At 40.1% G+C, this 26,043-nt stretch overlaps 1 protein-coding gene across 9 annotated transcripts in view; it reads right to left on the bottom strand.

The window, feature by feature from the left end:
- SAMD3 (sterile alpha motif domain containing 3) overlaps positions 1–19,450 on the bottom strand; it is a 39,816-nt gene extending 20,366 nt beyond the window's left edge. For 2 of the 9 annotated variants that reach the window (XM_040059247.1, XM_040059251.1), the window contains exons 1-6: positions 19,055–19,450; positions 14,654–14,761; positions 13,709–13,898; positions 9,733–9,843; positions 1,797–1,982; positions 1,413–1,497 (exon numbers count right to left, since the gene is read on the bottom strand). In XM_040059247.1, coding sequence (XP_039915181.1) covers positions 1,413–1,497; positions 1,797–1,982; positions 9,733–9,843; positions 13,709–13,898; positions 14,654–14,732 — 651 coding nt within the window. In that variant the 5' untranslated portion in view covers positions 14,733–14,761; positions 19,055–19,450. Of the gene's footprint in view, positions 1–1,412; positions 1,498–1,796; positions 1,983–9,732; positions 9,844–10,076; positions 10,150–10,449; positions 10,519–13,708; positions 13,899–14,653; positions 14,762–15,130; positions 15,217–19,054 lie in introns of those variants that run through there. The other 7 variants (XM_040059250.1, XM_040059252.1, XM_040059257.2 and 4 more) reach the window with 7 other exon arrangements.
- Positions 19,451–26,043: the final 6,593 nt, after the last annotated feature.

Raw genomic sequence — 26,043 nt, 5'->3', positions numbered from 1 at the left:
CTTAAGAATGCAGGCATACACCTTTTGTGCAGTTTTTCCTGTCTCAACACAGGCAATGGAGAGGGGCTGGATCAGAAAGTGGTAGAGTAGCAGTACTGCAAACTGCTAATTCCAGCTTCCTTCTTTACTTAATGCAATTATTGTAAGATATGCTTTCTATTAAGAAGGGGGGAAAGATTAAAAGATAAAGAACAATCTCTCTGAAATCTCTGCTCCATCACACAACTTCTGCCAGCTCTAATTCTGCCATCCATCTGGCAAGTAATGACCATTTCCCAAAGAACAGCATTATAAGTAGTTTCACAAAGCCTATGGTCCTTCTGCAATTAAAGCCCTCTGAAAACCTAGCTTAATAATGTCTGTTTATAAACAGTTTTTAAAAGTTAAAGGCTGTAAAATTGTTTTTGGAACAAGCTGAATATCATTTCAGCTCTTCGTCATATAGGGAGCCAGATGAAGCCATAGCATTCATTACACAGAACCCTGCCCCAGGACCACTGCTGGGGTATTCAGAGAGGCATCCTGATTAAAAATGAGGATAGACTATTTCTCTCTGGTCCTTTCACTCCTTCTCTTCTCTTTGAGATGTGTTTATTTCTTTAGTCCCTTCCCTTCAATAATGCCTGGCCTCAGGGGAAAACAAGAATAGTTACCCTTAAGCATCGACTTATTTTTATTCCAAAAATTATTTTGCTTTCTACAGTAATGGCATGTAAGATATATACTTATATATATTTAAAGCTAACAGTCCCCACTGAGGCTCACAAGCTTTTACAAGATGCTATATAAGTATCACATGGCAAAGCAATGAAGTGAAGTGAAAAGGTGACCACTGTCCTCCGAGACTGCAGACAGATATTCTGGATCACAAGTGAAAAAATGTAGTTCAAATTTAAATCATCTCCTACCACTGTTTTCTGTTATTTCCCCCAAAGATATTCCATTTTTTTTTTAAAATTAGACATAGATTCCTTAAACCACTAGTATTACTGCATGTTGTAGTTTCATATGTAACACACAATCATAATATATTGCAGGAGCATCAGTCACATGTTAGTCCTCATACAGACAATTTTCTAAAGAGCTGGCTTCTTTGTTTTTAAAAATAGGGGGGGGAAAAAATCACATTTAGTTTTATCCCTGGGCAGAAATAAAATGAAAGAAAGGAAATGTACCCAACAAGCAACCAGGGATTTCATGTACAGGTCTGAGTTATCTCATGGTAGCTTTCAGGTATGGCTATACCTGGATTAATCTTTAAATGACACAATGAAATAAGAATGTGATTTGCCAAACACACCCAAGTGTGTGTGCTCTGAATAGAGCCAGCATATAAGAAATTGATATTGATTTCCTCTGAACGAAATTATTTTCTTGTGATTGATTATGTGGGAAAAGCCCACAGTACTTACAAAGCCATTCCCATCTTCATCAAGGAATGGGTATGCCTGGAGCAGAGCATTGACAACAATGTTATATTGCTGACTGTTCGGGTACCTGTGCAAACAAGATGGAGATGGAAAAGAAATATTTGGTTTTCAAGACAGTATGAAACACTGGAGTCTATACTGATCTACATTAAACTGTTTCTGGCTACTTCTCAGGCAATCAATTGCCCTCCAAATAACAAAGGGCACAGCTAAAGGTTTGCATTAAATCTTTCTATTGGTTTCAGTAGGTTTCAGACCTTTAGCCTCCTCTATTTAAGCAAATATATTAGCTTTATATCCATTTGAAAGTTTAGATCTGCAGACAACAGCTAATGCCCCCAAATCAATTTAACGGTGTTTACTTACAGTGATCCTTCTAGGTATTTTGTCATGTCTGCTTGTAAAAATTCAATAATCCTTATTCTCATACTGTGATCAGGGCACTTTTTTTCTGCTAATATGCACTTGACATCATAAGGGAAGTCTGGCAAAGCGTAAGAACTTGTCCACTGCAGAGTCTTGTGTCTTGCAAAAAATGTTTTCAGTTTTTTTCTGTAAAATAAAAGATTGTATCATCACCATCACATCTTTCTTCTATGGAAATGCAGGCAGGAGGGAAAGAGCAATACAGAGAAAAATGCAACACAAGGGAAAGTGATTGCTATAGAAATTCAAGGCCTGCTGTCTTTGTTTCTGCACAAAGGATACCTACAAAAGCATCAATCAATACACACAGATTTAAAAACTAGATGTCAAATGTGGACTGTTATAACCAGCAGACGGTAGGAGGTGATTCCTAACTGAACTCAGAAAGCAGAGCAGAAGTCAGTGGGGGCTTGCTACTGTTGCAAAACACCTTTATCTGTCTTCATTTATAATATGCTTCCTCTTTAGTAAAACAAACATCTTAATTTAATAAAATACTGTGCATGACATTAGTTAAGGTTGTCTTCCCACAGGGGAAGGCAAGGAAGGGGTGGAGGCAGTTACCACTAGCTCAAGTCTGGAAACAAAGCAGACACAGCCCAGCAGCTCCTGTCAAAAGAACACCATGACCTCTATTTACAGAAGTCACACCCCAGCCGGGGTGAGCTTGAGGCAGGTTATCACCACTGGCTGCCCAAACCCTAGCTCTGAAAGAACACAGGGAAAGGTGAGTCCCAACAGCCAGTAACAGCCTCGATACCTTCTTGAGTAGGTTGGCCGGTAATTTTCAACCTTTATGAGCTGGTTGTGCTGCCACACCACTTTGGCCTCTTTTAATGTATCTTGCAGGCTATCAAAAACACTGCAACCCTGATAAAACTGCACCAAACCCAGCCCTACAACGAATGGTAATGCAGTGCTGAGGAAAAAAAAAAACAAAACATAGTTTCAGTGTTGTATTCTGATCCTAACATCAGCAGAAGTACTCACAGCACTACCATTTCCCCACACAAAATGGTCAGGGCTGCTGTCTTTCCAAGCTCACTAGATTTCATGGGACACAGGGTAGTGGAGTTCTGTTAGTACTCTGAAGTCTCAAAAAAAGACAAAGTTGTGCAGGAAGTGACAGCATATCCACAAAGACACATTCATGTCCTTTTTTGGTGATAAATTAATATACAAATAGGAAACTAAACCCCAGCTTAGATTCTGAAATCACTTGGAAATCCCTCCTAAGCAAACAAAGTGCAGATGTTCGATGTAGCATCAGCGAGCAGCTCTGCAGCCTTGAAGTTTGCATCCCGTACCTTCACCAGCTTTACTGACTGAAGTGATGTAGCATACAGGCTACAAGTTACTACATGTTTTCAACATCCTACCATTTAAAATAGCTCAAAAGTTTAAAATTTACAGTACTTTTCTTCTGAGCAGCACTGAAATTCCTTTTGTTGGTAATAGCACTGAAGCTGAAAAGCCATTTCAAAAAGTGGCAGGGTTTATAGCAGGTTCCATTTGGGCACACTGGACTACATTCAGTCACCTGAGAAAATAAAATTTTCTAGCAGTTGGGATGGCTAATAATCAGGGAATCATGGCAACTCTCCCATCCACCAGTCCCTTCACACTTGCCACAGCAACAAAAATACTCCAAATTTCATTTACCCTAACACAAAATAACCTCGCTGTCCTAACAAGACCTAAAAACTCCTCTGGTTTCTACAGTGCATGAGATTAAATAATTTACTAGTTTTATTTGGACTCATTTCTGTTGGGAAGTCATGTTAAACATGTGCTGTAATATTTCACAATGAAATATAAGCTAGTTTGAAAAGAGACACAGCTCCACATAAACTTTATCCTCAGAAATGCTCACATGCAAACTTATTTAACTAAAAGAACTGTTCAGCTGTAATGCTCTTCTCTACAACCAAGGAAGGTCTTGGCTCTATACATAAATCCCAGTGAACGTACAGGTTTGAGATTTAGGTAGACATATATGTAGCCTGTTTCTAGCCACACCTCTTCTAGCTAACCTGAGGCAGAAATTAGAAAAATCTTGAAACTGTAAAAATAATAATAATAATAATAATAATAATAATAATCTCAAATTCATCTTTTCTTGTCTCTGAGTTCTTGAAACTTTTGATTCTACAGCTAAATCAATCCAATGACTAGCTCAGGCAAACTTTCAGTGTCTCTCTCTGCTATCATATGTCTGACTTACACTCCTTTTTCACTGGTACTAGGAATCCTGCAGCAAGTTACAAGGAGCTACAGTGACAAAGTTCTTAATTATTCTTCTCATTCAATTTTCTCACTGTTTAAGTCCCCAAAATGGCTTCCTATGAGGTGAAACAAATACCAATTCAGATGAAGCAAGCTGGTCTCTCTATGATTAGCTGCAGTAAACTGCATCCTAAGAAGAACCTCCTCAGCAAGAGGACAATTACTCACAGAGCTTTTACCACTCAGCTTTTGTAGAGTGCCACTTTTATGTGCTCAGCCACAGTCCTGTCTCACACAGCTATTTCCTTCTTTGTCCCCATTGCAGTCTTACTCTGCTCATGCACAGCATATTTACTGAGATTATAAAATAGTGTTATTTTGGGAGGAGCCATTTGTCTATTTCAGACGGAAAAATACCTCACAGCAAACCAACCAACAAAACAAACACCAAAAAACCTCACAAAGAACCCCCCAAGACCCATTTATTTGAATTATATAACCCCTAGCATCCCTACTCCCAGGGAACACCTTTTTTTACTGCCAAAAAGACAAAGAGTTACACATTTGCAGCGCCACCCATACCATTCAGTGATGATTTTAGATTACACTGGAGAGAAGAGTGGAGAGTAAACACAGCATCATCTCTCCAAGTTCAGTGCCCCATGCAACATCACACAGAGCTATCTGAATTAGCTGTAACAAGTCAGTAAAAATAATCTTGGTATCAATACAGACATCTCAATCCAGAGAGCTCTGTAAAGTGCCACAGAGACCTAGAAACAAGATCAAATACTAGATCATAATAAGATTTTGTTGTTTTTAAGCTTCTTGAACATACTGGTAAGAAAGAACAGTTTCCAGCATCTATTTAGTTCATCTAGGGGAAAAATGTGATTTAAAGGCCAACCTAGCACACACATAAATGGGCTGTGTGCCACAAGCTTTTCTTATTGTCAGCTAAAGTCCATGAGTCAGGCACCCATTGCTATATCTTGTATCAGCTCAGATCCCATTCAGTCAGAGGATGCAGCAGTTAAGAAGAAGTTTGCTGTCACGGACGGGTTGTGCCCCATTTTTGTATATCCACACAGAACTCAGCACATGGGTGAAGTCTCGGTAGATTCCCATTATTCACAAATGAAGGTCTAACCTTTCACATGTCTACATCACACATCAGCAAGAGACTCTGGTCTGAAGTTTTGTGGTCTGGAAGAAAGTCCATTTCAACAAATCCAAGGAGGAAACAGAGGGGAAAAAATGGAACTTCCAGATATGAAAGAAAGGAAAAGCCTTCAGCTGTAAAGAAATATTCCATTTCCCTAACACATGTATAATATGCTTTCAACTTTATGACAATATTAAAGGTTGCAAAGGCTATTTCCATCAGGAGGAAGAAATTATGACAGAAGATGAAATATCAAATGAAACTTCAACAGTCTGATGAAAAAGGGCTCTATTTTTCTATTCACAATTCTGATATCTGCGTCTGAAAGATCCCCATGTCATTTTCTTTTGGTGCTTCATTCTCATTTCCAACTTTTGAACACAAATACAAGGTTTCCCAGTTATTCCCTAAAGCCTGGGATTTGCAGTCTACCTAGTACTTTATGCTGTCTTATATTTTTTAGTTCCAACTAAACATAAGGGCAGGTACCCTTAGACTGAAAAAGAGGTAACCCACAGCAGTGTTAACTTCAGCAAGGCTGGGATGTGGGAGCTGTGAGATGAGCCAAAGCTGCCCATTTCCCAGAGCAGTTCCCACTTCAGCTTCCTCTGCAGTACCCTTTCTATAGAAAAGGTACCATCATGCTCGGTATGAGCGCGAAGTTACAGACAAAATTAGTCTGCTTCCAAAAAAGTTTGCAAGGTGCAGCCACAACCTTCTTCTAGAAGAAGCCCGGATTTTCTGACAGTCTGAGGAGCTGCATCACATAAGGGAAGGCTTTGCACTTTTACCTCATGTGAGGGCAGCAGCTGTGGGTGATAGAGAAGGGAAGAAAAAAATGCTCCTTAGGGAATCCAACTGACAAAATTGCCAGCTAAATCAGGCCATTTAAAAGAAACAGGGTTTGTTCATATTCACCCCTGTAAGATATGTTATACCATATCCAAAGAAATTTATGGGTTTTGGAATTTTTGTTGTGTTGCTGTTATGACTTTGCTAGACCTTAATAAGCAATTAGTGTCCTCTGCAAGTCATTTGTAAGCCTTGCTCATTTCTGGTGTGGAAGAGAAAAGACACATCAATTTATTTCTTTTTTTCCTGCAAAATTCTGTGGAAGACTCACAGCACCATGCCAATAAATTCAGCTCCGATGACCTGAAGGGCTCCAAAACCATGAGTCCAGCTGTCTTGACTTTCAAAACATTGTGACAACAGGCAATAACTATTATTATGAGTCTTCAAGGTCTTTTAGGTTAGTATCCTTAAGTATACTGCTGCAACGACAGAGACATGAAATGCTGACTTAAAACAAAAAAGTGGCAGAAATTCTTGCATCCACATAAATTAAAAACCTAAAATTAAAACATCTCCCCCAAGCCCCAAACAAACCAAACTGAAACTTGCAGATAAGACAGGTTTTGTGAAGATGCAATAATAATTGAAGTGAAGTTATCAGAAATCATAGAAATGAAATTGTTTTTCTGGTATGTTATACCAAAGGTAACATCAAATAAAGCATCTGACATCTGTACTCCTGAACAAAATAGACAGGCAGTACTTCTCTCCTACTACTGACCCCTGTCAAAGACTTAGCGTGGTTTTTCTAAGTCTGGTTTTCATGTCCTTATGAGATAGCAGAAAAAAAGAATCACATATGCCAGGAATAATTCTTATGATATCAAGAATAAGATCTTTGCTTAGAAACTAAGAAACTCTTAAGCTGTACATCAAAAAAGCACAGTCCTGCTGAGTTTTCACTGTAGGATTATAGCTACATTTGTGTGTATATGTATGTATAGAAAAGTAATGTTTGCCCTCTTGTGTAAATGGAGCAAAATCATTTGAAGTAAATGACTAGGTGACAATTTTTCAGGCTAACTGCTCTTTTTTCTTTTTAAAATTTTCTTTTTTTTTAAAGCACAAGCATAAGTGTGTTTCTGATGAAACACATCAGACCAACGATACTGATGTATAGGTTATAGAGGAGGCAAAGGAAGGAACACTCTGAAGATCATTAGCAGAATGACATATCATAATTAAAGACACAGGTGCAGCCACCCAGCAGTCAGGGCAGTTGCTGTAGCCTGACCAAAACAGATGTGGGACTGGCCTAGCTAAAGACATTTCCTCCACTGAGGAATGGATGACCCACGCAGGCCATCACGGCCATCCTGGAGATGGATGCCAAATTTGTAAAGGTAAAGGGAAATGTAAATCTTCCAGTTCAATGTCCTTGCTATCAGCTCAAATTTATGCAGGCAGCAGCACCAATATTCTGTCAATAGCTTTATAGGTATATGAGCACTTATAGGCCCAGGTTTAGCTGAGCACTGGCCACATCTTCCAAACTCACAGCAAATTGGAGCAGTTCAAACCTGTTGAGGCTGGCTGGAAGATCTGTTATCCTGCTTGTGCTCTGAGCAAATTGCTCCAAGGCATTCAGACAGTAAATCTGTTACACAGCATTCAAGAGCTACAGAACACTTTTTTATAGAAAAAAATGAATGTACAAATAAACATGTACCAGGACATCACTCTTGAGGGAAAACAGCTGGACCATCATAAAACTGGAAAGAGTGGAAAAGGGATACATTAGGGATGTCATTTTGCTAAGCAAACATGTTGAAGAAAGGCAGACAGAACATATAAACCAACCAATAAAAGGCTGGATTTCCACAGCAGTATCAGGTATCTACAAATAATAAAAACCTCTGTCTTAGCAACAAGATAAACCCCAGGCTGTCAGGAGCCATAAAACTGCTAGTACTCCAGCACAGGAAAGCGGGAATATGGGAAATGTATTTATTAAATTGTCCTCTGTGTCTATCTTATTTTCTTCACAGATAGGCACTGCTTCAAGATTAATCTTCTTGGGAGACTAACAAAAAGATTGGCTGTTTTTACTCCTGCCATTACTAGCAAAGCATTATTCCATTGGAGTAGCCTACAAGCCTCATCTGGTTTTACTCATGCCCAATCTCAATACAAGAAAAAAAATATACAATTGCTTCATCCACTCATTCTTTATTTTTGTGTTTAAACAATCTTATTTTATATTTTGGTAATATTTAGTAATATAGAAGAGTGTATTTAACACAGTTGTTAGGACTACCTACACAGGAAAAACAGAAAAACTTGGAGCGATTTCACCAGCATTAATAATCCATAAAAGCATCCATTAATTCTTTTCCAGTAAAGTCACTTATTGAAACTGTGGCTCCATGAATCTTCTAGGAAAACAAAACCGAAGCCAAAAACAAACCTCAAAACCCCAACACTGGACACAAATTAAAACAATCAAACACAAATCGAACAGAAAATACCAAAACCAAATCAAACCAAACAAAAAAAAAAAAAAAAAAAAAAAAAAAAAAAAAAAAACAAAAAAAAAAAAAAAAAAAAAAAAAAACACCACAACCCACAAATTTTAAGTTCTTCTTTTTCAGCTTGGCTGAAATGAATGAGGAAACAGAGGCTATAAGTATAATTCTCAACAAATACCAATAATTTAAACTGTACATTATGTAATGATTACTCTGATTTCCAAAACCCATTTAAAACTCTTTATAAACCACAAGGAAAGTTAATTAAATAAGCACCCTTTAGAAGCACAAGCTAAATATTGCAGGATCATATTAGTGGTTTATTCCAAAGGTTTGAGTGATCTGGGTTTGCTTCTTTGATAACAATGCTGACAGGATCTTTGGAGTTTTTGGGATATTCTTTTAAAAACAGAAGTACCAGAACTTTTAAAAGCATTAAATCGTATCTACAGGGAAAAACAGCAGTGGGAGAAGTTGTAGCAGGTGGAAATAAAGGGGGATAATCATAAGCAGACAGAGCCTTGCAAACAAGAAAATAATTGCCTTGAAAGAGGAGCAGGACTCTTTCAACATTGACTGCCCATCTCAAAGAAGAAAATCATGGGTAGGAGAGAAAAAAACAAAAAACCTCAAAAAATAACAAAAAAAACCTCCCCACAACCATCACATTGTCTTGCCTTCAGTTTCTAGGCAGGTTTATTTTGATAACAAAGGAAAATGAGTGTGCAAATAGAATCAGCATGCCTACCATCCCAAGTGCTATATTTAAGATGCCTCAAGGACACAATTTATTGAATAGCCATATTCCACTCTGTAATGACTAATTTGTCAGATTGCTGTTGAAAACACATCTGTAAAATATGATTTTTAAAAATCAGATAGATAAAGACAAACCTGTATCTTGCCCTCTGCATGAGGTGACACGAAACAGTGATCAAGGACTGAGGATGGAGTCACACCATCAGGCTATTTCATTCAGTCAAATCCTCATAAATTTCTGTTCTCATTGCTTTCCAAATACACCGGGAAATACCTGAACCTGACCTCCAGTAACTAAGATCATTTTTTGTAAAGTATAAATGAAGCAAAAATTGTTTATGTGATTTTATTTTTTATAATAAAATATTTTTATAATGTATTTTTAAATATATAATAAACTCACTTTTGCTTTAACACTCTATGATCAATAATTCCTTTTTCATTTTCAGCTGAACACTGATATTTATTCTGCTCCACAGGACCAGAAGAATTTAACATCTGTCTGTCAGTAGCCCTGAAAGAAAAAAATAACAAACTCACTCTCAGGTCTTGTGGATCTCATAGAAAAGAGGAAATTTAGGGTTCTAAAACAGAAACAGAAAAGGAAAAAAATTAACATATTGAATTTGTCAGGATTTTCTATGCTCATGCCTCTTAATCTCTCAGTTCAATTATCAAACTCAGACTAATTAAAAGGAAAAATGTAGAAAGATCTGCCTATTTATGTTGCAATTACTACACACTTACAAATCCCAAGAAAATCAGCCTTCTCCGAGTTGCAGGGTAACTTCCATCTTCATAACCTGGCATCTCCTAATTTCTGGGAAAAAACTAACCATTACTACATGCAAGGGGTGGGCTGAAAGAGCTAATTACACAGCATTTCAATACATTTCTATTTAAGCAGAATCTTGAAAAGTTGTATTTTCTGGAAGTTAAGTCAAAAGCTTCAAGTCAGCTTTGCATTACTCCAGCCACTCTAGAAGATCTCCGAATGTTTCCTGGTCTTACAGTCCACTGTTCCTTGCTATTTGCTCCAGCTCTAGCTCATCACTAGCAACAAAAACTCTAGATACCCACTTTGCTATGAGCCAGTCCAAATCACTGCTTTCCATCTAACCTTTGTGTCCACTTCTCTCCTCTTCACATTCCTGTTATTTCTTGTTTTGGTAGATGTGTCGGTGGAAACCAACACCAGCAGTTTTACCCTGTACTGGGGGAAAGGCAGAGCTAAGATAGGGGGTACTGGTTTGCTGCCAAGAATTCATGGCAATCATAAAACACGCTTTTTTCCCCTTAAACCTCATCTCTTCAGAACATCTGAACTCTAGAGATGCTCCAGAAACTGTTCCAGCCTCAGCTGCACTCAACACACAAAAGGTTGTTACTGGAAACTACATTAGTTTGCCATGTTTATAAGGGAAGTTCTCCCTTTCCATGAAACAAAGTATTTCAGCCATGAAGTTAAATGAAACAAACAAAAAAAAACCCCTTAGCATATATTCTCTGTGTGGCTCTTAGAAACAATTGACTGTGAAAGTGGAAGACATCTTAATATTTATCTGGTCATGTCTATGTGTCTGCTCCTCATACACACATAAGCACAGTTTTTACTTCTGCTGAACCAGTGACAGACACAATGCTATTTTGGTGTCCTGATCCAAACTGCTGGAGATGTAAGCCACGGCCAGTGTCCTTTCACAAATCCATTACTTCCACACAAAATGTTCACCTCTCACACTCTAAATTCCAAGGACTTTTTTTCTCTTTCTGTCAGGGAGGAGAGGTCAGCCCAATCCACACACAGTCAGAGGATGAGCCAAGGATACCAAGATAAAGAGATGGCAGCCAGGAGTGCACCAAAGAGCACTGGGGACAGCATTTATATGAGAAATACAACAGGGAAATACTGCTGACAGCTCTTGGAAGCCCCACAGTGACTTCAGCCAACCCAGAAAGAGACTGTGATGCTGATGCTTTCTTCCCTGCCCTGAGCAATGCCCTCTCCACCCTGTCACGGGTCCTGGCAGGGTGAGCAAGGTTTGGGAACTGGCCTGACTGAGAAATAATTCTACAAAACAGAAAAGATATTTGGTTTTCACCAGGGCTCAAGCACTGCATGATAGAGGCTAGGAGCATGCAAACTCAGTTCTTACCCTTGTTCTGTGGTACCACAGGGGAACCACACACCCAGCTGTGGATGCTACTGACTGCACTCCTTATCATGGCTTCTCTACTCACTGCAACCCAGCTTAATGTCACTGAGCAATGGAGGAAATGTGAAGTCACATATGTTGTGAACTATCAGAACTATGAATTTTACGTTTGTTCAAAACAGCGTCTCGTATGCTTTAGTCATGAGTCCTTGAAGTAGACCAAAAGAAATTATTTACAGGATTTTGTTCAAGACACACTGAACAGACAAAAATAATTTTGAACTACATCACTAAGAAAAGCACTGCAGTGTTAAGAAAAGAGAGGCACAGCTATCTGCACATAAGGATACAACTTTTACTTTCGTAACAAAATACTTTTTTCACTATAGATGCTTTTCCATAATTTTATACCCCAAAATGCACAGAATATATTGACTTTTTATTCATCCTAAAATACATCTTAAACTTGCTTGGATTTTAGTCTGTTGTTCTTGCTGACACAAAAAATATTTCAGGAAGAGCAGCTTATTTACTCAACTTCCCTGTAAATAGAAGGATACCAACACCTTATTTCCCAGGAAGGAGACTGTGTAGGGAAAGATTTCAATGTAAATTATATTCACTAAAAATTGATATTTTAAGCATTTAATATCTATTTTTGGAGTCTGCAGAACTTCACAGAAAACTGTTACATTTATCCTACTGCAGTTGCACGCTCTTTGTGGGACAGCATGGCTTGATCTGCAAGGGCTGAGAAGCACGTGGGAAACAACCAAATCTGAGACACAGTCTATTCAAACACCCCTGACAAAGTCAGGGATGAAAGCTGAATATCCAAAGCAGCATTCTAACTGCCCTGAGCATAAGGACATGTCTTCTTCTGAATCCCCTGCTGAAATCACAGTATATCAACAACACTTTGGATGAAGTACAAGATCTATACACAGAAGTCTTCCTCACAGCAGACACCCCTGCCCCTAAAGAAGAAGCTCCCTCTAAATCAGATAGGCAGGCCCCTGGTGCAGAGAGCTGAGACTGGCTGTGATTGCTTACTTCAGGCCCGTGATAAATCTTACATGCAGTGATTTGATCATCTTCCTGCAATCCCCTTTTCTCCAGTGGGGCAGGAGCATCTACATAAGGAGTTTCACAAATACTTCCACAAGGACAAGAGGATGTATCTACATGGGCAGTTTTGTTCTGCTCATGAGCTCAAGTTGTTTGGAAGTAACTCAGTTATCCCTGTTTATCAGGCTTTTGTTTGGGCTGTTAATCACCTCAGAGTGCACAACCTGGACTCCCTTTGGATGAAGGCAAATGCTCTGCAGTTCTAATCCTCTGGGATTAATCCTACTGTGACTAATGCAGCTTTAGCGCTAGAATCCTTTCCTTTGAAAAAAAAAAAAAAAAAGCATTTTGCATCCATGGCAAGCCATTCTCTACAGCCAGGATTCTTGGGTTTAAAAGGGATCACGTAGAGGTCAGGATTTCTCTCCTCAGCTAAGACATTAAGAAAAACATAACCCTGCAAAACTTACAGCAGAACAGAATGGAGGGAAAGGATGGGAGAATCAACAAACCCCTGACCCAAATATCCCCAATAAAAACACCCCATAAACTCTGCCCCCTCCTCCCTCCCATAAGAAACCCCAAACAAACAAAGAAAACCTGCTCAACCAAGAGCCAGAACACAATCACTGAGGACAGTCTCCCTGGAATCTGTTTTCTAAAAATCTATCTAGTTTCAAAATAAATTTCAATAATTCCACTGTGGGATTATTAAATGCTTACATCTGGACCAAATATAGAGTTTCCTTTGATAAACTACCTTTATATACACCTGTGGCACAGATACTATCTCTGGGTAAATCAATATTTTACTCCAAGACTTGCAAGCATTTGAAAGTAATTTCTTCAAAAGCTTAATATTGTAAACAGAGAAAATCTTAGCTATAATGAAAGTTTGACAGTGCTTCATCCAAATGAAAACTAGGTCCTAGAAGTGGATATGAAGGAAGTTTATGGCGTGGTTCAGGAATATTGATGCCCTGTTTAAAACCTCAAGGTAAGGACCTTATTTTACATTTCACACTTGTTACAGATAATATATAAAATATAAAAAGCAGGTACAGTTGAAGAGCTAGTAAACACCAGTTTTAAAATGCCATGAAAAGAACACAACTATACTCAGACTAGTATTTGCTGTGCCATGAACAAACTCACCCACTGACTACTTCTGGAAATTTTTGAGAAGCTGGTTCACAACAGTATGTAAGGGACTCCAGCCCACTCTTCTGTTGCTGGTATTTTTTAATCAGGTCCATCAGCACTGCCTGGTGCCCAATCTTCTTCACCAGCTGCTGCACCATACGATCATTAAGAGCCAGAAGAGCTGCTCCACTTACTTCTTCTTCTGCAGATTGAAGAGGATAAAAGAATTACTGTCATAGAATTACTTTATAGTTACAGTTACATCCTATGTGCCTAAAAACATGATGATGGAAGATGGGTCAAAGGGAAGGATGCTTTGTACTGCTGACAGTCATCTTCAGCTGTCACCATCCTTTCCCACCCAGTGCCAGGAGTCCTAATCACTGGCCAGATATCTTCCCCTGACAAAAAGCCAAGTCCAAAACACACAGAAGCAGTAGGTGACTATTTTAATGCTTTAAATCAGGCCTTGCTTGAACCACAGGAGACTGTTACATGCTGATGAAGGAAATCAAGCTTTTTAACAGAGTACACAAGATTCACATAACAGATTCCTGTGGTTCACATAACAGATTCCTGTGCTCTCTTCTGTAGAGTGTTTATATACTCAGACATAAAACATTTACACACTACATTTGCATTATTTCAAAATATTCATACAACATAAAACAGGCCCCATCAAGACTTCTAAACTGCCAGCTCTGATTTGAGGTGTCTCTATTTATATACAGGCTTAATCTCATCCCCCAGGATTTCTCAGACTTTGTAACAAATCTATACACTTACATTGATTTATCAGATATATGTCAGTTCTCACCCTAACAAATTTCTACAAAAGTCTGAAGTTAGCATATACACACATGCCCCAAACCAAAACAAGGTAGGCAGTGCCAAGTAAATGCATAGCAAGAGATACTAAACACCACCACCACCCCCCTAAACAACAAAAATGCTTACCACGGAACTTAGGAACTAGTTCTCCTAAATTTCTCTGTTTCAACCAGTTGCAGACTTGCTCAACCGACCAACTTTCCATCTTCAGTTGCTGCAATGCTAAATTGCCCTCTGAAATGAAAAGAGGGGATTATTCTTGTGCTGAACTCTAAGACAAACTCCAACATTTCATAGCAAAAGAAATACACTTAGCAATTTATATATCTACATGCTCTGAATAAAAATAGCGCAAAATAATCCAGCTAATGCCTGTTGTAAGTGGCAGCTTCCTTGGATCCCTTTCCTCACCTCCTCTCCCGTCCCTGCTTTCCCTCTGCTCTGAGGCAGCCTCATTCCTTATAAAACACGACCTGCTCCAGTACCATTAACACCCAGGTTTCCACACAGAGAAGAAAAAAGGTGTGAAATTCACCACCACCATCAGGCTCATCAGGAAATGGCTGACATTTTACAGAAGGAAAAAAAAACAAACCACCCCACCATCAGATAAGGGTCTGTCACGTCCATGCTTACAGTCAATCAAGCACCTTAACCCTCTCTGCACCACCTCGCAGGGCAGGAACCCAGCAAATACTTAACCCCGAATTACCAACAACTAGGGACAGCGAAGGCGAAAGGGAGGAGGCTGCTCCTCCTCCTGTTACGTGCTGGTTCCTTTCCCCAGGCTCCAGTGGTGCCTGGGAGGATGCAGTGGGTGTCCTGGGAAGGCAGCCGGGATGGGGGCATCCACCCTCTGGATGAATCCTGCACATACCGTGTGTCCCCTGCCTGAAGGACTCACTTGGACGGCGAGGGGGTGCAACACATCCCCAAACCAACAGCGATCTCCCCAGAGGAAGACTGCTTAGGAAGACACAGCTTTTTCCACACTGCAAACTTCTCAGCACCAGAAGACTTTCTCTGAGGGGAATTTTCTTATTAATGTGTTTTAGCTCTACTACCTAAAGGAGCACCAAGTGCTCCGTGACCCTGCTTGCAATCCACAGCAAAACAACATTACTGGAGTCAGTTTTTCAGACAAGTATGTGAGTGTCTGGCATTGTTGGTCAAACATTTCCTTCCATACCCTGAGCCTGCCGCGAACTCCAGGCTAATATGAAGATTCACCCTAACAAACCTCATCAGCACTCAAAAGGGAAAAAAAAAACCCAAACAAACAAACAACAAAAAACCACACCTCCTTGAATAAAAACATTTCTGTTTTCATCCTTCAACAGCAGAGACCCTCCAAAAGACACACACTTCAGCCTACACTCTTATGCCTGTCAACTTCAGCAACTTAGAAGGGTTAAGTTTAAGAGGAATGCCTTTCTGAATTACATGACTGGATTTAATTTGATATGACAACAGTAGCCATACAACTCCTGCCGCAGGCTAAGCAACAAGAACAGGGTGTGAAAAGTCATTATTTGTTGAGAACTCTGGTGTAAATTAAAAATCACACCTTTCTGTCACACTCCTTACTTCCTTACAAAGGCTACGGCAGAAAAAAAAAAAAAAAAAAAAGTCTTCAAAAACTTGAAAGATAAAACCGGGTGCAAAACAGAAAGATACTTTCCTTATCAACGAAGCAGTGTAAAAGAAGAGGGATACATTAAAATGTTGGAAAAGTCGGTTCTTCATCCTATAAGAAGACTAACACCCTGGAACAATTCTTCTAAAGCAGACAGGCAGACACCAACCCTTTAAAAAGTGTCAAGCGAACCTTAGTCATGCACAAAAATATGCAAATTTAGCCCCGGGTGGCTAATTCTACAGCAAAATGGCCACTTGCACATGGAAATGCACACTTTATTGAGGGAAGTGATGATAGCTGAGAGGCTGTTTAAAAAAACCCCATCAGATTATATACATTTAGGGTCATGAAACATATATATATACTTTGAAATGCTTCTCAAAAGTGATTCCAGTTACTTATATCTGCTACAGATAAAACAACCAGGAGAAAAAAAAAAAAAAAAAAAAAAAAAAAACACCAAAACAACACGTCAGTCTTCCAGCAGCATTATGGAGACAACAAGGACTGAGCACAGATGCTGATAATTTGTCTTCATTAATGATTCTATTTATTACAGGAGCATCAAAAGACTATCCAGCAAAGGGTTGCCTGTGTTTAACGTGGTGAAACTTGTGAATGTTTATATTCCTCAAGCAAGTCTTATAAGTCAGAACAACAAAAACCCAATAACAGTAACATTTCAGAGAGTGATTTACAATGTAACTTCTAGTAAAATTCAGAACAGTTCTAAGTGTGAGTGATGTGTGTTTGTCAGCAATATAGCCAATCACTGGGACCCATTTCTTCATACACTGGGGGTCAATAACAATAATTAGGATTTAACGAGCCCTGGTTAATGAAATTAAGTAATGAAATCACTGAATATTACTTTTCCCTGGAATATGACAGGACAAAACTTCTATTTACTATAAAATTCTTCAAAACTGAAGGATAAAAATCTCAAGTTTTAATCAGATCAGGCTAAAGATTCATCAGTGGTACAGATTTCAGCTCACGTAGTTGGTTACACAATAGCAAGAGACTGGGTTCCTGACCAGCACGCCTGTGCTGGCAGACGCGCACTGCACACACACCAAATTACCCACAGCTGCCATAATCTTGAAGTGACACTTCTAAATGAATAAGCCAATATATCAAAACACCTGAAACATGACAAGTGAGTTATGATATTTACCTCTCTTGTTGACCTGAGAGAGCCTATGGCACCACAGACTACAAACAGCACAACTTTTGACAGACCTCTATGAGGTTTCCACTGAGGTCAGAGTTACGGTTAATTTTAGCACATTTTAGCACTAAAGGAATGTGTAAGGCATGTGATGTCTGCACACCTATACATCACAGCCACGTGGCACATTTTGTGCAGGGCCAGCTCTCAAAGTTACAAGGGTGGTGAACAGAAGTTGTTGCATACCAAAGATATAAGCAAAGTATGCCACGCCCAATTTTATGCTCTCTTAATTTGGCTTCATCTTCAAATGCATTACAGAGACTTTATTACTTTCTTTTCACTTACTATCAACCTATTTCTTTAAAACAATTAAAAATATTTTCAAACAAATTTGTTGAAGACAGAATATGCAATCTCAGTGTTGGGCTATCATGAAAATAATATTGGTTGTCCACAAACCTCTTCAATAAAATAGGGAAAGACTCTGAGGCAGCACTTCTGTCACCTTCCACATCCCTTAAAGAAAACGCCAACACCATATTGTTATCATTTATCAGGCATTTATGCTAGCATGAACCATAGTGCAGAGATGCCTGAAAGAAAGGGGGGAAAAAAAATTCCAGTATCAGTGAAAGAGCAAGTCTTAAAGTCAACACACCAGTTCTCATTTCTATGCTACTGCAGAGGAGGACACATGCAGTTGCAAGACAAGGAGAGATGCAAACATACAGCAGATGCAAGAGAAAACCCATATCATCTAGGAGAAAGGTTATATAAGAAGATCTAGGAAGAAAACATACCCATCCATTGAGATATCAAGTAGACAAATCCCTCCTCTGCAAGAATTAACGCTGAAGAATGCTATAAAAAAGGCATCTCTTTCCTTAATACATGTGCTTCTGATTAAATATGCCATTTCTAATATTCAAGTTTTTGCTATATGAACTTTAAAAATATTTTCATCTGTACTATCTGCAGTACTACTGGAAAAAGGAGCTGTCTCACTTCAACAGCGAGATTCAACACAAGAACCAAGTTCTCTCAATTACAGGTGTGTAAGGTATTTGGCAATTTGAAAGGAAGAAAGTTAATTTGACTGTGGTTTGATAGTAATGTAAATGAGACACCATACTTGCTATCACTGGCACCAGTGTTCAAGGGATGAAATAATACACTTAGCTGTAAATGCCTTCTTTTTCTTTTTTAGAAAATCTTCTGAAAATGAAGGGCCTGTAAAATCGAAGCTTTCTATATTATCCTTTGATATTATGCTTTGACACTGGCCCAACACCAGGTGCCCACAAGACTGGTCCTCTCACCCTGCCCTGACACAGCTGGAGGAGAGGAAATAAAGTTAACAAAGGATTCATGGGTTGAGATAAGGACTGGGAGAAAAAAAACACTTCAAGAGCAAAACAGGCTCAACTTAAGATTGTCACGTGAATTTATTACAAACAGAATCAGAGGAGGATAACGAGAAGTAGAATAAGCCCTTAAAATATCTATTCCCCCCCCAGCTCCTCCATTCTGCCCACCAGCAGTGCAGGGAGACAGGGTATGAGGGTTCTGATCAGTTCATCACTGAGGTTTTCTTCTGCTGCTCTGGGAGAGGAGTCCTTCCCCTGTTGAGGAGGTGGGGTCTCTCCCATGGGGGACAGTTCTCCATGAAGTCCTCCTGTGGGTCCACTTCCCACAAGCAGCAGCAAAACCACACCTGGTGCAATGTGAACTCCTCCGAGAGGCAAACACTCCTCCCAAAACTGCTGCAACACGGGTCTCTCTTTCCACGGGGTGCAGTCCTCCAAGGACAGGCTGCTCCAGCCTGGAAGCAAGGGCCCTCTCTCTCCACCAGGTCTTCCACTGGATCACAGCCTCCTCCAGGCATCCACCCTCTCTGTTGTGGGCACCTCCCAGGCAGACTGTGGGCGGGTCTGTGCATCCCCCTTGGACCTCCACAGGCTGCAGGGGTACAGCTGCCTCACCATGGTTTTCACCACAGCCTGCAGAGGAATTTCGGCACCAGCCTCTGGAGCACTCCCTCCTCCTCCTTCTCCATTGACCTTGGTGTTGCCATGTTGCTTCCCTTACATGGTCTCACCTCTTCCTCTTCCCTGACTAACAGAAACACCTGGGACTTTGTTTTGATTTCCTTCCTTGATATGTCATCACAGAGGCTTTACCAGCTTCTCTCATTGGCCCAGTTTTGGCCATCAGCATGTCCATCTTCAGAGCCGTCAAGGATTGGCTCTGCTGGGCATGGCGGAAGCTTCCAGCAGCTTCCCACAGAAGCCATCTTTGTGGCCTCCTGCTACCAAAAACCAGGGAGTGCAAAACCAATACACCTTTAAGAAAACTGTATCAAATAAATATACAATGTTACTGGACAGTGAGAAAAAGAAAAAAAAATCAAATAAAGGTTAAAAAATTATGAATCACAAAAATGAAATTTCATGTGCCAAAAAGAAAGCAATCAGACTGAAGATGTTCAGTATGACGCAGACACTGCTCCAGGAGACTAAAGAAAAATATAATTTCATCTTGTGAGTGATATCCCGCTGACTTTTCTTCTGAAAGTACAAATTTCTCACCAGGGCCATGAATATTGTGTTGATCACGTCGCTGCTTGCTGGCTTACCAGAGGACTCCAGCTCTGGGCAATACAGAGATGTCAGGCACTGTAGCGCTGCACTGAAATTCCCCATCAGTCTGAACTGGCAGTCATAATCCAGCCCCCTTCTCTGCAGCCATTCATGTGGTCATGCAACCAGCAGTGCAGGCTAAACTGAAAACATCGAGTTTTGTTGGGTTTCGGATGGATCAGTGTCTACTCTTCAAGCTTTTCTAGTAAATAAGGCTCGTAAAATGTAGAATACACAAAAAACCCAAGGCTGTTCCACTAATTGCTGAGAAGGATGGATACAAGGTTCTATTATTTGTTTGCTCCACTCTTTAGAACCACGGAACAGTTCAGAGAGCCGAACCAGCAGTCAGCTGTAGTGACCTTATAAAAAATGTTAAATGCTAACTGAAAATAACAACTTACCAAGTCTATTCTCTTGGAAAATGCTTGGTGATATTTTGTAAGTGGTTCAGCTGGCAGAACTTCAAAGTTGCTAATGTTTGACAAAGCTGCTTTCTGTTGTTCCTAAGGGATGGATACAGAAACCTATTTGGTCTGGGTAACATCTAGAGAGTGATGCATATCCGTCTTGGTTTGAAAAGACAGGTATCTGCTAGGGAGAGGCAAGCCTCTCTAGGAATGGGGAATTCCAATCCTTCCCTCCATGTTATAATTTGGAAGATTAAAAAAACTTCTCAGTCAGAGCTATGGGGAGAAGGAATAACAGTCCTTTACTAGTAAATATAACAGGACAGACAAATGACAACAGCAATTATAATAATAATAAAACAGAACCAAGAACGCCGAGGGGCTTTGTCTCACAAGTCCCAGGCAGTCTGACCTCTTGGGACCCCAAGAGCACCAAGCTGAAACAGTGGAAACTGCGGCGCTGATGGCTGGAAATGGTGGGTTGTCCCCAGCAGGCAGGGGGGTGTCCTGGCAGGTGAAATGAGCAGTGCTGGAGAAGCCGCAGTGGCTGGACCCAGGCTGACCCAGGTCCAGCAGGGCAGGTGAAAAAACTCCAAATTCCTGGGTGCTCCAACAGATGATAGAATTCTCAGGACTGAACCCCTCCGTTAACTGTGGAATCCGTGCAGCCACCCATCGCCCGACCGTCCTCCCTGGAAAACCGAGAGCTGAAAAAAGAACCACCACCCTCAGCTCCCGGGAGCCTTTTTCCTTCCCCTAAACTAAGCGATCCACACCTTTTGTCCAGGTTAAGCACCCTTTAACTACCAGTATTTAGTCTCCTAGCAACTTATGGGGGGGGGGGGGGGGGTGTGTGGAAATTCCACAGGAAAACTTAAGCGCCAAAAATATCCTTAACTGTGTCTCTGTAGCTGAACTAAGACATAAGTTGGGGGTCCTGTGTGGATACGTTTGACTCCAGCATAAGCCAAATTCACATTCCCATGTGAATTTGCATGCTTTTCCCATGAGTAAGTGATCTACACAGCTCTTACTCCTTCAGTACAGAAAAGGTGTTAAAAAATATCACTTGAATTTTGTTCATATGCTTTAATTGCTTGTTATAAATAAAATCGACCAGATTCAATGTATCAAAAATTTAGAATTTTATTGTGAGACAAAATATCAGTCTCAGAAAGCCACAATTAAAAGGACAGCGTCGAGCCCGGGATCGCCGCTGGGTGAACACGGATATCAGCTTCTGCCAGCCTGGTATCCCCCCAAGTTCACAATTTTGGTCTCCAGCCACCCTTTTTATACACTAGATCGCGGAGTGAAGTCCGAGATTCTGACGTTATCCTCTCCGAGGCGTCTTCATTAATTATGCAAGTCCCGGTATCGGGAGTCTGAATGGACCGGTAGGGTGGAACAATGCAGCTGATGGCCGAGCCCGGGTGGGTCGTGGATATGTTAATTTCGACGGAGACGAGTAGAGATATCCATCTGAAGTGATTATCTTGGTCTCCGGACTTGTATCTCCGTTTTCCGTTGTCCTTTGTATCTTTTCAGGGATTCCCGGCAGCAATAGTTTCAAGGCCCCCTCTCTGGTAATTCCAATCATACTTTCCTCGTGTCCCTCCTGTGCTTCCCAAGCTGAGGAAATTTTTCCATTTTGGTTTCTACATTTTACCTTTACTTATGTTAGTTTGAGCACATCTTTAACACTCATATTTATACAGTTAACATTTACCCTTTATAATTTGATAACACAAATTAACTTTAGCACATATATCACATTGCTCTTATTATAAATTATATTATAATTATTATCTAATTAATGTATATTATATATATTACAAGTTTTATTTTTCAGCCATATTTTGTCAGTGTAAGATTTTGTCAAGCAGTGACTCAATCATGCAGGTACAGTCAGGACTGTACCTCTTGCTGAGAAGGGTCTTGGCCGTTCTCTGAGAAATATACCATCATCAGGCACAGCCACATGTCTGACATAGTCCAGCCTCAAACAGAGCTCCCTAAATGTTTATCAGGTGGCAAACAAACAAGAACATCAGCAAAATTTTTGAATTCTCCTGCCATTCAATCAGTAGGATGAATCAGCTAGGTAGAGGAGTGAGAGTTACTGGGAACACATACAAGCAATCCTGAAATGAATGAAGTGCCCGCGTTGGTAAACACGGGTGCCTGTGTACAATCAGTTTTGGCCCAGAACCCGCTTCTCAGATGGTCACAGTGAGACTGGGAAAACTGGAGCTTGCTGCACCTAGTGAATAGTCAGTCAATAGAATGCTGGCAGCTCATCAGCATTTTGGAAGAGTAAAGCAAGAAAATGTATTTGAAGCACAGAAATGAGGTCTGACCTATTCAAGCAAAGATGCCTTTGGGTTTTCTTTGGCTTGTGCTGGAGACAAAGAGTTGTGGGCTGACTGGGAGCATAGCTGCTTTTCCTACACTCGCCCTTCCCTCCTCCTGCAGTGAACTGGGCAAGACACCCCTGAGCAGGACAAGTCATGCACCCCCTGGTAAGATTCAGAGATACTGAATTCTTTTAGGAATCACTAAGTTTTGGAGTGGAGCCTCACTGCTAAGCAGTGCCTGCTGTCACCCAGCACTTCTGGATTTCTGTTTTAGGAGATTGAGACTCGCTGAATCATATGTTACTAATCATTGACAATACTCCTCCAGTTTATTCATCACATAAATATGAATACGATGATGAATAATGAAGTTTTAACACATTTCACAATGCACATTTTTTAGTTTGTACTATTCATTAAATAATGACAGCTCCAGTCAGTCATGGATTTTTGTTAAGGAATTATGTTGGCGTATCAAGCCAGGTGAGGTGGGTGTAATTGAGCTAGATGGTAAAACCAAAACAGGCTGTCTCATAGGCCTATTTTATACACCAGAAGCAACAGTTTAACTAATTTGGCATCCATTGGTTCAGACTCTTTTTGTTCAAAGTGTTCTCAAGGACGAACTAAGTAATGTAGCATTAATTCAAAAAATATGTCCCTACATGGAAAATGCATTTATTTCATTTATTGATATTTAGGGCATGCACAGCCCATTCCTTACAGCATTACCACACTAAACCAGTCATTTCTGCCCACTGCTGGGTCCTGCTGTCTCCTCATCATATCCAGATGAAGAAGTCACATAAACACTCCACATCTGATACAGAATGGCAGTTGAACATTCTATGTTCAACTATGTTCTTTCATGAATGGAAAGAAAATCAATCTTTCTAGCTACACAATGGAGATAGGAAACTAGAAAATTCAAATGTCTGTAAATTCCTGTTTTGTTGGGACAATATATAATCATGATATAAGTAAAAGGATTCACAAGCCCACTGCTTCCTCCTGCTCTTTGTCTCTCTTCCAGCTGTGAAAATTTCTGATGCCATGATCCCACTCCAAAGGACCTGTATGTGTATAAACATTTGTTCTAGTGGCAATGTTGTAAATTTCTAAGGATCTAGCAAGACTGTATCCTTTGACAGTGTATCAATTAGTGGGCCTACATTCTTGTTGATGACTGTAATTTCAGGACTTCTGAATTTTTTGTGTGAAGAGGAACCTCCCAGTTTCTCTGTGGGTCACCTCAGAGCCTCTAGGTTAGCCCACGGGACACTTGAAACTGCTTTTAAATCCCTGCTTCATGTTAGGCAGAGCAGGGATTTGGGGGTATGCCTTAAACTTTCAGACTGCCACCTGTCACTGAGACACACAAAGCAGTCACACGCAGACAAGAGATTTTCACAAGGCAGAGGTCCTTCTGATTCCAGCTCACAGCTGAGAGAAGAAGAGGACCCCCTTTGTTTATTTTTACTTTTTATATGTTTGTGGGTCTAGCAGAAGATTGGCTTCTTGGGGTTTCCACCCCTCAGCCTCAGTGGCCAGACCAATTGTCAGTTACAATTATTTTCAGGTTAGAAATATGCAAACAAAGGACAGAGAATGAAAAACAAAGGATTTGTTTATATTACATCTGTGGGAAAGGTAGAAAACTGCTCTAATATTGTACAGTAACTAAAAGATCTGACTCCATTTATGAAAATCAAAAGGCTAATAAAGAAACTCAGAAAAACCAAGGTAACAGCCACCCATTACAAAACGGGGTGGGATTGTTGTTTGGAGGAGAGGACATGTCAGTAACTATATAACAGAAAAGGAGCGATCTCAGCTTAAATACCTTCTCCAGGGGAGGCGCTGGAGTGAGCATCTCAAGAGCAGGTAAACATCTTTCTACAGGCTGAAGGTACTGTGTATCAAAGCAGCCACATCATAGTTGTGCTAAGCTTTTACAGTGCACTAATGAAGTTAAACTTCTTTTCCAAAAGTACTAAAAGAAATCAGCTTCGTGATTCAGTCTAAGCAGTTACAATATAGGTGGGAAAATGTAAGAGTTTGCTAATTTAGCTTTGTTTCACTCATTCTGTGGCTCCTAAACCTACATGTTTTATAAATAAATCTTTTCTGACTCTATGTCTTGTTTACATTGCAGGCAGTCCGAAGCAATACAACACCAAAAAAGGTGAGAAATCTTTCTGCATGTGTCCAAAGTAGAGTGCTATTATTTCACTGTTAAATGGCCAATAATTTTAAGCAAATGCATGCCCCAAACAGCCATATACATTGTACATTATTTATATTTACTTATTCACTGGCTGAACATGAGAAAACCTACTTTGGTATACATGGTTCATCAGTCAGGGTGTGGCAGAGTTGTAGAGACAAGACTCGGTGAGGTGTGAGAACTATGACACTGATTATGTGGAAGATTATGGTAAGATTTATTGCTCCTACAGTAGCTAAATGTTGCCAATGCGGTACATAATAGAAGCAGGTCTAAAATGTTATAATAGAAACAGATTCAGCTGGAAACACACAGAGTTGCAAGATTTGACCTGATAGAATGCACAGCTGCAAAGCATTACAGCACCTGTGGAGCTATCTTAGGATTTTATCTCTGTACGTGACTTAGTGCTTTTACTCACTTGGTAAGAATTCGGCTTAAAATATCTATTGGACTAGTGACCAGCTTTATTAAGGAGGTAGACAAACAGCCATTTTGGAAAGAGCTGCCCTGATGTGAAGTATGATTTCCAGGTACTTACTGTTTCTCAGCTGGAAAGCTCTCAAACCTCAGCTGTTTGGGTACTCCTGTAGACCAGTTTAGCTACACAGGAGGCAATCACCACCGCGGGTAGGATACCTTCAATGACCATGGCTGCTTTTCACAATGAGCCTGACTGAGACTTCAGATCCTGAATGAGAGGGTCTTTGTCATCGTTAGAGGTGCACGGATCTCTGTATTTGCAGCAGTTCTTACAAACCATATCGGTAGGGATGTCTGGTGAGGGCTGAATGGGGGAAAGTAGGTTTTCCTGCAGGTTAGACTTGCTTCTGGCATTCTGCAGATATTTCATTTCATTCATGTCTTATTGATCCCAGAGTCCTGGGCAATGAATAATACTGTGGTTTCTCTGTTCTTATGAAGGTGATATTGCTGCTGCTGTTCACTCATGCTCAGTCTTCTGAAAACTGGGTGTTTGTCAGATCCAAATTCAAAACAGAACAGATTCAGTCTACAAGCTTGATATGAGTCTCATGGGGCTGCATTTACATGTTGGCAGTGGAAATGGC

The sequence above is a fragment of the Hirundo rustica genome, chromosome 3 (assembly GCF_015227805.2).
Source record: "Hirundo rustica isolate bHirRus1 chromosome 3, bHirRus1.pri.v3, whole genome shotgun sequence".
NCBI lineage: Eukaryota > Metazoa > Chordata > Aves > Passeriformes > Hirundinidae > Hirundo > Hirundo rustica.
Note: the sequence above shows the minus strand (reverse complement) of the source record. Positions and strands in the feature narration are given on the sequence as shown.